This window comes from the organism of the source record quoted next, unplaced genomic scaffold (genome assembly GCF_019419815.1).
Source record: "Pyrus x bretschneideri cultivar Hongxiangsu unplaced genomic scaffold, Pyrus_bretschneideri_v1 Contig6, whole genome shotgun sequence".
NCBI lineage: Eukaryota > Viridiplantae > Streptophyta > Magnoliopsida > Rosales > Rosaceae > Pyrus > Pyrus x bretschneideri.
The window spans coordinates 7,183,375-7,199,615 of NW_025999798.1; the positions used below are offsets into that span (position 1 = coordinate 7,183,375).

At 36.4% G+C, this 16,241-nt stretch overlaps 1 protein-coding gene across 1 annotated transcript; it reads right to left on the reverse strand.

The window, feature by feature from the left end:
* Window positions 1-1,402: 1,402 nt before the first annotated feature.
* On the reverse strand, window positions 1,403-12,011 carry LOC103940504 (serine/threonine-protein phosphatase 4 regulatory subunit 3). The gene is made up of 24 exons (XM_018645806.2): window positions 11,665-12,011; window positions 9,058-9,138; window positions 8,821-8,920; window positions 8,630-8,714; window positions 8,505-8,554; window positions 7,727-7,806; window positions 7,535-7,594; window positions 7,217-7,316; window positions 7,045-7,122; window positions 6,838-6,905; window positions 6,644-6,712; window positions 6,488-6,565; window positions 6,316-6,411; window positions 5,883-5,953; window positions 5,646-5,723; window positions 5,444-5,537; window positions 4,727-4,825; window positions 3,571-3,788; window positions 3,366-3,480; window positions 2,712-2,843; window positions 2,522-2,629; window positions 2,344-2,453; window positions 2,138-2,245; window positions 1,403-2,047 (listed from the first exon to the last, which is right to left on the reverse strand). Exons 1-24 carry the CDS (start codon window positions 11,707-11,709, stop codon window positions 1,513-1,515), a joined length of 2,658 nt encoding a protein of 885 aa, XP_018501322.2. The 5' UTR covers window positions 11,710-12,011; the 3' UTR covers window positions 1,403-1,512.
* Between the last annotated feature and the right edge of the window lie 4,230 nt (window positions 12,012-16,241).

Consider the following 16,241-nt stretch of genomic DNA (forward strand, 5'->3'; position numbering starts at 1 on the left):
AAGCGGGGAACAAGTAGAAAATGAGGCAAGAAGGTACGAGGAAGACACGTGCTCATGCAACGCTACGTACGTGTCTTTCTCCTGCGAACTTCGGGGCGACTTGTTCCAACTGTTTGCCATCTGTCCCCTATTAACCTGCCTCACAAACAAACACTACGGCAATGAGTCTGGACTGATCTGCTGGACAGGAAGAGGATCCTCTCAGGATTCATTTTGTGAGGATCTTAAAGATCTTCAAATCTTAGTTGTTTATCTAAATTGTGCAATCAATTTTTATCAGATACTATTTGTGTTTAATTTTAAATTAAAAAAAATCAAATGATTTCTAACTGCACGATACACGATAAATTGCTAAAATATGAGGATCTCTAGAATCCTCACAATTTGAATTCAGATGGGATCCAAATCCTGCTGGACAAACAACAGACTGGAGTTAGAATATCAAATGCATCTCAAATTTTCATCACTACCCTAAACTCCATCTATCACCTTCCAACATAACATTCTTGACTTTAGATTCTGGTATTCGTTAGTGAAATTTAGAATTTGTCACTCGACTGGAGCAGATAACCAAACATCACAATTCGACGTTTTCACTTGGCCCCGGAATCGTAAACGAATTCGATTCGTCTCCTTTTAAGTTGGGCAATAAAGGTCGGAAAAAAGGCAAACACTCATTCTTAAAACCAGCATTTTTAAGATCAACAGGTTGGTATTTTTTTCTTGCAATGGAGGTGGGATACCAACAAATCAAAATTTACTAGACTTTCTTTGGGGTTGCATGTTATTAAAGGTAGAAATCATTCCATAAGTTATCTTGGATAATTCTAAAAACTCTAGCAATTTACAGCGAGTGAAAAATGAAAATTTCACTCCCTACCGAATACTGAAAAACCCCAACTCTCTCTCTTACAAGTTACAACCAACCCCCACCCCCACCATAAAAATACTTTTGGCATTAGAGGGCACAATCCCATCCAACACAGGGCTCTTATAATTTGGTGCCCTTTCTAATTTCTATCACAACCAAAAAAAAAAATTCCCACTAAGTAGAATCGGCTATATGAATCCTAGAACGTCATTGCGCTCGGTTCTATGTCAAAAAATATAAGGAACAAATCGAACAAAACACAAAACTTGAGATGAAAGGCAAAGAAAAAAAAAGAGAAAATTGGATATAGAGAAACCAATGCTGATGAATGTTTTACAAAAACCCAAATACTTCAAAAACCCCAATAAGGCCAAATGAAGAGTTGATGATAGGCTTGGCCCCCCACATTGTGACTATTGACTTCCTTTTTCTTTCCGCGTCGCAGTGGCACTATACAGTATGCACTCCTACCATCGTCGATGGAAGCCATAGACCAAATTCATCCTCTCTTCTCTGTCGATTCACTTCCTCTCTTCCAAATGAATGCTCATCCGCGGCCGGGCACCGCTTTCTGGCACCAAGCACGCATTCACGAGTTGCATAAACAACACAAAGCAGTAACCCCGTTAGCTAAATATAACTTACGACCCATTTACAGCCATTTCCGGTGAAGATTTTGGTGGTATCAACGGGCAGTCCTCTCCACCCAACTGTCTATCATCCGGTGTGCCATGCAAGTGATCCGAGCAGCCTCTAGAAGTAGTAGGCTCATTTTCCCTATTGTCAGCATCATCGCAACTGTTGTTCTCAGAACAGCTCTTAGAAATAGCATGCTCATCATTCTCTTGATTTTTCCCTTCACCTGAGTTGTTGACCCCCTCAGCTATGCGAGTTGTATGCATACTGCTTGCAATTTTCTTATTCGGTAGCACTGCCTGGCTTAGAGTTGTACACAAAGCAGCAAACACACTTTCTTTTGGCTTGGAGTTTTTACCCAACCTTTGCCTCTTTGCTAGCTCGGTCTCCCTATCCTTAGAAGCCAATTTCCGCTTCAACCTAAGGGACTCCATTGTTCCTTCCTCTTCATCAGAAGGTTCAGGATGTTTCTTGGGCGGTGGCTTGTAGTCTTCGTCGTCCTCATCGTCATCATAATCCACCAGCCCAACAGACCTTGGACTACAAAAATCAATATGAACATATGGGCCGTATAGCCAAAAATATTCTGAAAGTGCACTCTGATAAATCTACACTAGAAGAGTATAATACCTGGATGGTGGATAACTTGCAGCAACTCCATTGGATAAAACAGGTTGCGGTTGGGCCTGTACTTTTTGGGTATTTGGCATGGATGCAGATGCTGTATCTTCTTCATCACTGATTACCAAGTTCCATCATATTCAGTGGCTATTGGTAACAAAGTAGCGGGAAAGAGCACTATCAATACACGATAAACGTTCAACACAAAGACATACCTGTCCTCGTTGAAATACTCTTCTTCTTCTTTCTCCAAAGCACGCTCATCATTTCGTTTTCTAGGGTCTGACACATTAGCCGTGCCTTTGGTTCCAAAATGTTCTAGGCACTGCAAAAGCACGTGTCAAATACAAAAGCTCCAAATTTAGGAGTGGAGAAAATATCGGAGCATAGTACCTGCTCATATTTTACTTTGAGGGAGTGAACCGAAGCAAAATTCTCAAATCTGACCAACTGATCCCAGAATGAATCAACCAAGTATTTAACCAACGACTTCAAGTTTTCCTGGAAAAAGAGAAACACAAATGAGATGATACCTTCAAGACATACTTTAGCTCCAGAAACTGTGTCTAAAAGAGAGTAGCACCTTCCGGATGAACTCAAAAAGTTCTAAAACAGCCGAGTTCAGCAGGTTATATCGATTTCCATTACCAACAAATGCATTGACAATTGGCTTCAGAAGGTTGTTCTTAACAATATGATTTATCAGATGCTCATCCTGCAGAATCATGCATTGCCCAATTATTACATGAACAACTTAGCCCAAAAAGAAAAGAAAGATTGCATACTTAACATATCAGAGCAGGTAGAGAGAGTCTATACGTACAACAGGGCACAAAGATGATAATAAACATTCTTATATGTACTATGGAAGCTGAAAAAGTTGCGCAGACCAAGAACCTTTTTGAAATATAACATTCTTTTTATCCAGATTTCCCACTACAATCATACTGATGAGAAATTCTCACTATGAAACCACCATTCTCAAATCTGAACAAGCTATACTGTCACGACATATTGACTTCTAGTCTTGCATGGCAAATCGCTCATCTTAACCTCACTTTTGTTGAAGCACACGACATGATATACTTTAAATTTTCATGCAAATTTTTTTCAGTTTCTGCTATTGATAATTGGTCCAAAACAACAAAAATGATCACCTCCAGATCATTTCGATCTCTTTGGGATTTTAGCTGAGCTCAAGGATAAATAAAACTTTTATTAATCAACATAAACTCACGTGACGTGAAAGAATAGTGCGAACAAATCGAACTGCAGCAACAACTAAATACTTTTCTCTTCTTTGTGTAACCAACAAAACTTTATCCATCACATTACTAAGCAGAAAGTTACACCTGCAAGTGACAAAAACCCAAACATTCCAATGTCAAGGGTCAGCAGCAGAAATCCATTTATGAAAATTGTACAAGGAGCCAAAATATTACTTTATTCTGAATGGATGGTGAAGGACACAAAAACAAAGCAATTCGCATATATTTGATAATATTTCAGGCTTCGCAACACTCTGACTTTCACCTCTTCCACCAGAGATAGAAGATTTATCAAATGATTGACCATTGCCTTCCAAAGAACATGACGCTGTTATAACATCAATTAACTGCCCCAGATGCTTCTCATAGAATATCTCGATAATTGCATCTCTCTGTAGCAAAATCAAATGGGATAAAAAAAAGAAACTCAATAACCAACCCATGCAGTACAAGTATAAAAATGAGGCATTGGAAATTTTTTTTTTCTTACATGCAAGTTTTACCGACATGATATAATAAACTACAAACCAACATTCAAATTGTTACACCCACAGAAATAAACCGTATTGCAAACTCCATGAAAAGCTTCCATATATGAAACTTCTGAATTTGTGATAATAAAAAAAATTCATCATACTCTAAATGAAAGAACAATCCAAAGAATTATGAGATGGACTAGAACAAAATTGGCCACAGAAAGTAACTTCAGTAAACAAGGGCGGAAAATCGTTAAAAGGAAAAAACAATGACCTGGCCCAAGTAAAACGGCAAACAAAACAATAAAGTAATCAAATCAACAAGATCTACAATTGACCATATCCCTAGAAGGCATAAAGCCTCTTGTTATTTTCTGATATTATTGATAAGTATTAAAATTATACGTATAATATGCAAGGGAATATGATTATTTAAGAGCTAGAGAATATAACGAAAAAGCTCATAATAAAAGCTCCTAAAAGAGGGGAAAAAATTAAAAAAAAAAGCAATTAACATACCACAAATGGTGTCAACATGTGCACCAACTTCTTAAGTAAATATTACATGTACATATATGCACACAAGTACAAAGAGAAATACATAATTATACAAGTGCATATTTGTTATGCCCCTCTAACCTAAGTGGACCTACTGGTGTAGCGCCATTGGTAAATAATTAAGAGGGAGTAGTTGCAGTTCAAGAATGAAAAAAAGTATACATACTATAGGACAACAGAGAAGAAGAAAGATGATATCCACAGAAAACTATTAAATTTAAGGAGGCTATAGGTGAGTCCTACGAAGAGCGACAGTGACATAATACATTTAGCAAACAAATGTCTAGAGTAGATACCTGAGCTCCTGACAATGTGTATGAATCTAGTAGACTACGAAGAATTTCAAGAAACTGGCAGTGCATGTCCTCTCCGAAATCTGTAATCATTCCTTTAACCTGTAAGTAGACAATTAAATATCAATATTGATAGAGATAAGTAAAACACTTGCATCAGGATTTATAAATTTTAAATGACTGGGACCAGTGTGGTCAACTAAACTGGAAGTAGCCAAAGACAGTCAATGTCTTTTCCATGCTGGATGCTTATATGCAGACATCAGATTATACATATTATGAGTGTGGGGAAAACAACTAGATTCCTTTTAGATACAGTTGCTATGTCATTTCACCTAATATCAGTTCTAAAAATGCAGACATCAGATTATACATATTATGAGTGTGGGGAAAACAACTAGATTCCTTTTAGATACGGTTGCTATGTCTATTCACCTAATATCAGTTCTAAAAATCTAATACAAATATAGGCAATCCCCAATGTAATCACAAGTATAACCTGTTGCTTGCCTAATTAGGTGGTTTCTCCTTCTGTTATTAAACATAAACACACATATTGTAGTCGATTGTAATTTCGCCTCACAGGCCATAATCATGTCATCGATACGACATTGAAACTGAATAATTCACTATAAGATTTCTTTGAAGATCAACTAAGACAGGTGAAGGTTATTGTCCATGTCCATTCATAGACAAAAAATAATTTGGAAAAGTGCATACCAAGAGTCCAAAAAGTAGAGCTCCTTCCTGACGAACAACATATGAACGCAGAAGGTTTGGATCCTGATTCATGAAAAGACTCAGGATATCTGTCCTGCATCCATTATAATCACCAATTGTTAGGATTATGACACAAGGGAAAAAAACTGAGAGAGACGCAGCAAAGTAAATACAAAATACAGATTCCTAAACATCTGATTACCCAGTTAATACAAGCTTTTTGTCTTCACTCTGCAACACATCAGTTACAATGTCAAAGATTCCTTCATTCATGAGATCCCTACAGACATTCAGCATTTCACACTTTAAAACAAAGACATCTTAAAAGAAATATTTTTAGCTAACAACCATAACATAAGTAACCAAAATTTAAAAAACCAACGGAGAGTTACAAAACATAATAGCAGGTAAAGAAATGTAACTTCAGGATTTTTTTTACCTAAATAGCCGAAGCTGCTGGACCATCTGCAGGCTTTTGCTTAAACTACAAAACTCGTGCAAGAAATATACCTACAATGCAAAGGGAATGATAAGCACAATCAATTCTGAGTGACGTCAAGAAAACTAACCAGAGAAATGCAGCCACAAATTCTAAGGTCACTATCATTACTATGGTCATATTAAAATGCGGTAAAGTTACAGGTGCTGACATTAAGAAAATAAAAATAACCACCATAAGACTTTTTATCAGCGTTAGAGACATTAATAAATATTTCTAAATAAATTGGAGGAAAAAGAAAATCAAAAGAGAAATTACAAGATGTAAAAATCTAGTTAAATATTCAAGATTCCCTTTGAGAACTGCATTGCATCAATATCATGCTGCAGAAGTCAGAAATACAATGAAAAACCACCTATGGAAATCAAATTACCAAATTCTTTTTAGATTCCGCAGAGGTGGATGGCGACCGTAATCTAGCAAACAATTCTTGAATAAAGGTACTGTCATCCTTTAGCAAAGAAACAACCTAAAACAAAATAGGAACATCAGAATTAATATAACGTAAAGCCCAACATGTTCAAAGAAGAGTTGTAAAATCTTACGACAGCGTTGTTTGCATGAATAATGGAATTGAGATTTGCAACTGTGGCCTCATCCAGAACTCTAGCCAAAACAACATCCTAAAGAAGTAGTCGAAAGTAAGAATTGCAACTGAAGTGGTAGGAAAAACAAAAAGGTTAAACAGAAAACAGGCAAACCTTTAAATATCCAACTTTATACGTCTGGTGTATCTTTGACAACACAATAGCATCTTTAATCGGTATGGCCTGTGCAAAATTAAATTGTCAATCCAGATTCACAGCAAAGAAAGAACCAACTCGAATATAAATTAAGATGCTATCCAACATCCCTAGTCCTTAGCCCCAAATCCCAACAGCACAAAAATTATTACCTCCTTAAAAACAACATGTTCTTTCAAAAAGTTACGATGACGTTGGACATTAGATAATTCAGGGTCATCTGCAAACCAAAATTCAACATCAATATCAACACAGTACTGAATCATAATGAACTAAGAATCAAATTACCAGGCTACAACTAAATCGCAATCCAAGAACAGAAGGTTATATAAGCGAACAAAAACCAATTACAAACTCACTCTCAAGGGAACCGATAATATCCATGATTAAATCATCACCGAATATTTTCTCAAAGATCTGAGGACTATTCAGCAGAACTGCAGGTAGAAAACAACATATCACTCAATAAAAAGATAGACATGCATTTATGTAGCAGATTCTGAGAGTGAAATACCAAAAAGGAATACTTACTGATCCCCCTTACTATTTTGTATATCATGTGAAGACCATCAACATTTTCTAAGTCTTCACAGATTCTAAATAGGCCCATGAGCTTTCGAAAAAACTCTTGCTGTGTTAAGATTAAAAGACTCGTTAGGAAAAAGCAATATAGTATATACATGAATCAACAAGCTGTTGATGAAGGTTAAAATAATAAACAAATTTTATGATTAAGGATAACATGTTTGGACGTACTTCAACAATTGATTTTTTTTATAAAATAAGAACCATGCTAAATAATTCACTGCACATTTCTTCAGAGATCCACAAAAGTTGTACAAAGCTTACATCAGTCAATATCAATTCTGTAAGTCGCATCTGTTCAGCAATGCCACTCTCAGTCACAGTCTGCAAGACAAAAAATCCACATGATTGTCATCACTTTGCCAGTATGATGAAACGACAATCTCAAAAATTAAATGAAAAGAGAAAAGTAAAAAAGAATAAACAAACATATGAGATGCAAAAGAACTAAACCACCTTAACGATTAAGGGAAGTGTGGATAGCTCAACCGTAGGGAGCTCCCTCAACTCACTGTTTGCACTGTGAAATGTCTCATCTACAGATATCGAAAAGATCGACAATTCATGTCACTGATTTTCAAATAAAAATAAAATTTAAGAACACACAAGCACAATGTAACCAATAATAAATGTCACAAATTGGAATACAGAAAACAATGAAGGTATACATGGACATTATTTAAATTTAAGGAAAATTTATTTTTATTCATATTATTTGAAACAATTTCACTCTTTCTCATACAACAGATATAAGCACTACAATCATAGATAAGAGAATCCATACTATTATTGAAACATACCCTTCCTTCACACAGAAAAGTGGAAATATTAATTCAACCAATGAGCTTTGACTTAACCCAGAATGGCCAGAAGTTGATGAACAAATTCTTTCTTCAGGGATTTAGGTACCTTTAAAAGTTTCATCATGCATTCCTGTGTTCAATATCTTGTTTTAAGGAGCAGATTTGTAGTCTTATAATATAGAGATTGGATGAACCTTATAGGGTTCCACTTCCACAAATACGCAATTCCTATTACACTAGTAAGCTTTCTGAAATTAATGCTTCATGGCAGATAAATCTTTCATCAAGGAAAATATTTGCATGCACTTTTAATTGAAAAATGGAGAGAAAACACAATAAGCGTTCGCTAAGAAGAGGGTTACAGCAGTCACATATCTAAAATGCAAGGAACAGAGAGGGAGTACATTTTGAATCATATTGCAAACACTTACTGCTAAGAGAATTAAAATGTATATTCCTTTGAACGCTGCATATGTGGTCCCTGAATAGATCACATAAAATAATTAGTAACAACTACGTTATCAGGAAAAACAAATGGCAAAAATTAGGTAGTTACCATATGTAAGAGCAGCCTGTAGGCTCCTGAAAACTGAGAGCTAATTCAGTAGAATATTCTGGATCCCTCCATGAGATAATTGTATCTTAACAAGAAAAAAACCCGAACTTCACAATTTAGTATCAACCTAACCACATGAGAATACCATATAATAGTAAAGCAAAATTGTGTCACTTAAAACTTAAAAATACCTTCTTGCTTTCTGTAAATGTCATCCGAGCTGATTCGATGCAGAAGTAATGTCTCATTGTCTTCTTCATCAATAACAAACAAACCCAGCTCTTCTGAACGCTGTGTTACCACAGTTGCATTCAATCAAAATGCAGGGTAAGTTCAGAAATCATTTCCAAGGAAATGTGACTCAAAACAACTAATTCTCACAAATTTACTGTGTCTATCAGATTAACAAATGAATGAGATAAACAAACCTCCATATAGTCAACCGTGACATGACCAGTTCCCTGATCATCCCATTTTCCATCCTCACTCAGACGGTAAACCTTAACACGCTGAGATACGAAAAAGAAAAATTAGACCAACAACTTCAACTACATGCTATATACCAACATCATTAATGCAAATTCAAACTATAAGATGGCCATGGAGCAGATACATAATTTTGGAATCTTAAAAAGTTATGGACATTAACTTTCTTTGATTCCAATATTAGAAGGAAAAAAAGGCATGCTTTCACAATCGTAAACGCAATTTAAGAGGAAACGAAAAGGTAAACACAGGTAACAGACTATTATACGGAACAAAGATGTGAATAAAGTAACATGTTCACATTCAACATAAGAGATCCTCATAAAAATTTAACACACTCATCAACACAAAATTAATTATTGTAATTGAAAGTGTAAATGTACATACTACTTGCTTACAGCTACCTCATGTTATTACACAGACATTATCACAGCAAATCGTGCAAATACGCCACACAAGCAATGCAATGTACCCTAAGTCTCCATAACACTGAGTTGAACACAGCATCTCTCTGCTCACATTTAATACTATTCTTCATTAGAAACGAATAACTAAAAATAATAGCTCAACGTTGATATTAAACCCAGCACATCCTAGTTCTCTAATGGAAATAGCGAGTTTATATAGTGCAAGCATTATGAACTCTCTCTGAAATGGAGAGATAAAGAAACACTCCTCTAAGACCAAATCAATTATCAAGACATTCTTATGATCAGATTAACACTGACAGAAACAGTACAATGCAGGAGCCAAAGAATGAACTACATCTCAGACACACCTGCATAACACTACCACTCCCTTCACCAAAAAGGCTTAACCTGAATTGTAAGTTGTGATGATTTTCCAGAATAACAGTGAAGACGATGAGCATATAGGAGCATTTAGCACAGTGAACTCATTTCTGTTTCAGGAGGATCCTTTTCTATATTTTGATTGTTAGATTTGAATTTTATTAGACATAGTGTTTTTATGAAGTTATAACTGATGTTTTGCATACTGGGCATCTAAGTTTAGATAAATTATTTGCATCACGCCTGCCATGTCATTTCAGAAATTTTTTAAGATTTTCCAAGAAAACATTTCCATATTTGTGTTGGTTCTTAGCACATAAATAAGAAAAAGTCTAATTTTACAATGCCATAAAGAGATAATTACCAAAGTCAAGAGTTTACTGCCTATGTGAGACTCTAAAAACTCGCAAACACATACAAAATATAAAAAAAGTGAGCATAAATCAGAAACAAATAAAGTTAAAGGATATGGTGATAGTCCAACTTTCCACTTTTCTAAACATGATAAATAGGGTTAAGGAATTAAATTTCAATATACCGTCACAAATATTGTCACTTATTAAATGCAGTTGTTGAAGATTAGAAAAAGAAATTGTTAGGGAGCCCACATTATTAATCACGTCATTTGACATCATTTAACTGAAAACAAGGGGTCAATTACGGGAAACATAAAGGTCCCAAAGCTAGGAATCTAGCCCAATGAAATAGGTATTGTAGATGTCATAAAAAAAAAATAGAAAACAACAAATGTCTTAGAACGGTTGTTATTTCACACTACGTCAGCTACCTATCGCCGTACAAGGAAATTTTCTAAGGAAGACCAATACTTCAGCAAAAACAAAATGACAACAATCTTCCAAATTTCACCATTGTCAATATAGAGACAACATCAGTATCAGAAACACCATCACCAAATTAAACTCGGAGCCCACCTTTCAAGTTCCAGAAAGTTAACTAGCTTAGGAATGTGAACTTTTGCATGGAGCTCAAACAAGCTGTGTACAACAGAAGATTTCAAATAAAACACTCAGAAAGTCCCACTAAACTGCTTCCTGTGATAAATAAACTAAACTCATCCTCCTCCAACTTATAAAAAAGCAGTATCAACCATGGAGACTCCAAGCTACAACTCCTGATTATAAAGATAAATTCTACCACATCCCTCGACCCAAAGCAGTACCTTTTTGCACACTTCAAAAACATAGCTTCCCCTCAAATGATCAAAAGATACTTATGCTACTTACCCACACCGCCCAAACAGTAGTTATTCGCCTTTGCAGTGAAGAACACTTTCCTTACTATTAATAGAATAGAAACCCAGTAATGCTAAGAAAGTTAGCCTGTTTACTAACTCTCTTGTTAACCGGTGTCACACACAGTGCAACAGCTCTTAGAGCTCCAACCAGCTAATTTGATATGTACAACACTTTAAAACCTTAGAGAGCTCGAAGAACACAGGCAATATTTATTTTTGCACTGAAACCCTAACGGAAAAGCATTCAAAATGCTAACATTCCCAAACGAATATAATCAGCCTTCCACTCCCACCACCCCCCCCCCCCCCCCAAAAAAAAAAAAAAGGGAATTGAACAGCTAACAAAAGTACGCAGAAAGCAAAACAAAGCATAAAATTGGGAGTGAATAAAATCAAGCTGAAACCTCAAAACCCGCAAATAACAAAGAAACCATTACTCACTGCCATTCTAGGTCAAAGTATCGAGCTTCCTAATTTTGCAGGGAAAGAAAAAGCAAACTCACCTGCATCGAATTCGAATTGACCGGCGCTTTATCTGGCGCGCCCATCGTAGCTCCAAAGTCTGCGATTCGAATTCGGAGCAAAAATTGAATAATTGGGCAAGAGACTGAATCGAACAGGAGAATTGGATTTAAGAAAATGTTAAATTAGGGTTTTGAGGGCGGGGGAAAAGAGAGATTGGGGAGGATAGAGGGGGTGATTAGGGTTCCCGGTGATCAGTAGAAAACCCTAACCGCCATTAACGTAGCAGCGTGACCTTCCGATTTTTCTCGCACTTTCTCTCTCTAGCGCGCTCACTCTCTCTCTCTCCGCTTTTTATTCTTTTGTGCGCAAGTGTCTCGGCCCCCGACCTTCGCCTTCGATAAGAGAAGGAAAGTGGGAAAACTATTACGCATATTGGGATTTTGTGGTGTCCCCGTTATACCCCTGGATTTCGAGTGAAATTACGGGGGAGCCATTGACCGTTGAGTATGTATGGAAGGGTTTGGTACGTATACAGAACAAAATGGGACGTGATGTAATCAGATGGAACGGAGGTTCTATGCTACATTCAGTATGTGGAGGTCAAAATGGGTTATTCTGTTCCATGTTTGGTACGTGCATAACGGAATGAAATTAAAATTTAAATGACCAATGTACTATGTTCTGTCTGTTATTTGGTACAATGTTTATGGAATTTGGTGGAATGGGACGCTTTTTTTTTTATTGTTGATATTTCAATATATATATATATGCTTATTTATAATATATTTGTTAGAGTAACAGTTACGAATATCAATACGTATTTAAAAATGCAATAGGTAACGAAGAATTTTGATATATTGATTACAAAGCAAATCGTGGTTGAAATTGATTGATTGTTAGATCCCACATCACTCAAATGAGTGGATTCTCTATGCCTTATATGTACATGCACACCTCCATATAGCATGAAGCCTTTTGGGAGCTCACTGGCTTCGGAGTTCATCGGAACTCCGAAGTTAAGCGAGTTCGCGCGAGAGCAATTTCAGGATGGGTGACCCACTGTGAAGTTCTTGTATGAGTTCCCATAAACAAAATCATGAGAGTGTGGTCGGGACCCAAAACGAACAATATCGTGTTACGACAAAATCAAACTCGGGTCAGAATGTGACATTGATCTTGTAACCTAATAAAAAGACATTCTAGAACTTATAAATGTGCAAACAAGGGAAGATGCAATTGGGAAAAAGAAAAAGAGAAAATGAAATATCCCAACTCGAACATTTTTCTTGACTTAAAAAAAATATTGACTTGCTAAAACAATAATGAAAGCATCACATGTTAACACAATTCATCCTACTTATAGCATCGCATATAGTTTATCCTACTTTACAAACCCCCAAAATGGTACATTTTAATGAAATATGGCTTGTGTGAATCATCCAAGATACACCAAATAAGTGATAGATTAGTATCTTTCACTAACTTCATTGCAACTCATAACACCTGACATATAAGAAACACCATGGCTTGAAGCTCATAAGGTAACCTCGTTTTTCCTTCCCCGAAAGTAAAACTTTCACCCAACTTCTTCATTTCAGTAACTGCTCTATCACAACCTGCATCATTTCTTCCTAATAGGTTTAGATAAAGTAGATGCACCAAGAGAAGGCCTCATATCCCTCATTTTCGAACCCCATGTTTTCCGTTACATATGTTGATTCAGCTATGTGGCTCGGTCTTTCCCAAATACCATGGACAAGCGTGGGTGCAACGAGAATGACTTATTTAGTTAGTAAGTTGCATGAAGATGTTTCCACAATAAGAACCCGTAGAAAGCAAACCCAATGGTACCAAACAACACTTTTTTTTCTTGTCATCCTAGCCAAACACACTAGTATTTAGTTATATGCACTTTCATACTTGTCTTTCAAACGCTTCACTTTGTTTTGTACATGTTTCGCCTCTAGACTAATGTTGAGAATCTTTCCCCACATCTTGAAGGCAATCGTTAGGAAAATACTAGCTCTAAAACGGCTAGCCTCACACTTAGCTCCATCAGTTATCATCTCCTAGGGGATGATAAGCAATACATCTCCTCATGATTAGTTCAATTTTGTGAGGAAGTCATATAATCTATCAAAGAAGTCAAATAATACATAGGTAACAATAACATCACTTAAAGAAAATTGTCATAAGAAACAAATCAAATTGTCTTTACATATCTTGTATGAGTTAAGTAATACAAACATAAAAAAAATCAAAACAACAAAAAATAATTACAACAACAATCATCTTAACCAGTTTTCAATCCCTCATTTCTCTCCAGTCATCATACATTGCTCTTGAAAGATCATCCCTCCATTGAGTCTATCTCTCGCTTGACTCAACGGTTTCACTTTAGGCTATTACTTCTGGTAAATCTTCGACTATAGGCAAGTCAGCAACTGTAAGCATAGTGTTTTCCTCAAGGTCAATGTCTATATACATTTTGATAAAATTATGAAGCAAACTACATAATATGATTATTTGTCCCTAAATCCTGATTGGATAGAATGAAGGACTCCGCAAGATAGCTCAACATTTTTTAAGGGGGCCAAAATATCCGTCAATGACATTCTTAGAGCATCTACAATGGGAGTCCTTTTAGGGACTCCCACCACCACTTTTGAGGACTCATTTATGAGCTTTAGAGGAATATTTGAGTCGCTAAAAGAATATTGTTTACAATGGAAATTCTTTATAGTATAATCCCTAATATAGAGACTAAAATATTAAAAAGTTATTATTCATTTAATTGAAATATTGTAACCATTGATGAAAATAAAAAACTATCTCTACCATTGATTTTTCAAGAATTAAAAATAAATAAATAAATAAAAAGGCAAATGAGAAGTTGCCCCACTTGGGTGGGTTCAAAAAACAAAGAAAAAAAAAACATAAAAGAGCAGCACCATTCCCACTCAAAATTAATATGGAGTCCACTATTCAAGTCTCTATATGTAGTCCTCATATTTGAGAATTCTTTTAAGGTATCCGGCAAGTCCCTATGTATTGAGATGCTTTGAGGTCGATTCTGGTTCATTAGAAGTCATTTTTCCCTATATTTAGGGACCATATGGTTGTAGAGATTCCATTTAGGGTCTCCATTAGAGATGCTCTTAGCATGTGAGTATTTCACATTAAAATATTTTCTTGATTCTTAGGTGCATGTGAATGAAGGGTAGGGCCAATTAACCCTTAGAAGGGTCAGCTTCTAGGTTTTAAAAGACGCTAGTCAGGCCGTGGGAAGGGCCTACCCCTAGGCGTCTAAACAGGGGCCTAAGCGATTTCTTTTAATTTTGATTAAATTTTATTATATAACATATAAATGAATGTCCAACTACACTTAAAAAATTGTGACAGCCCATCCCGAAAGTTATCTTAGATAACGTGGAATGACGATTTTGCCCTTGGACGTTAGTCGGTGTCTTGGGCGATTTGTTTTCTTTTGTTCTGGGTTGGCTGCCATCAGGACATACACACACCAAAACAAATTCCTGGACCCTCCTCTCTTTCCACTTTCTCGGATTTTCCTCCATTTCCGTACACTTGTACGGACAACTTCGAAACTAACCTCTCCACCCACGGATCGTGGTCATTGTTGGTATTTTTGGACTCATTTCAAGCTCAGGAGTTGAGCTATACCATTTTTAGGATGTGAAGCTGTCGGAAAACCCAAGAACCATAACCTCCGATTTGAGGTATTGTTCATGTACACGTAATTGTGAAGTTTTTGGAAGATTCTAAGCTTATAGGAAGCTTTAGAACATCTTCACGATGATCGGGGAATAATTTTGGAAGATTTTGGACGTCGGAAAGCTCGGGTTGGCAACTTGCAGAGGTGATCGAAATATTCGGTGAGTTTTCGGGGTTTTGGGTCACAAAAGTGAAACCGGCCAGAATTCGAGTTGCAGATGGCGACGTTGACGGCGGCGGACGACGACGACCGGTGAGGCTCACCGGAGAAGGAGAAGAATATTCCATCAAAGTTAACGGAATATTCTAACAGCGTCAGGTGAGACCTATCTCGAGGACGAGCGCAGTCACTCGAGGTTGGGGAGCTGCGACCCTTCCACTTACCAATGAGTGGGTCTTTTCCTTTTATCGTGTATATATATACACACACACACACACATGATTGATAATTCCACAAACGTTTACAAATTGAATTTCATATAATTTTTGTTAATGCTTTGGAGGACTAGTGTGAACTACGAAGGGCTTGATCCTTGTTTAGGGTACGTAGGCAGTCTAACGAGACGTTAGATGCAGCCATACAATACACATGACGAAATATTTAAGATAATAGCCTTGCTTGTGGAATTGAGTAGTGTGAGGAAGATTGGTGAAAAATGGGAGATTTAACCTTAGGTTTTGGTATTTAAATGTTGGACATAAGTTAAGATAGAAGAACCAAGAAATTGAGGTAAGGAAAGGTAAGAAGTGATAGTTAATTTAATTAGTGTCTAATTGGACTTACACTTATGATTACTCTTGAAAGTAAATAGTTCGGGAGTGGGGTGTTACAGTTATGCATTTCATGCTATTTGTATATATGTCTATATATCTGGAAATG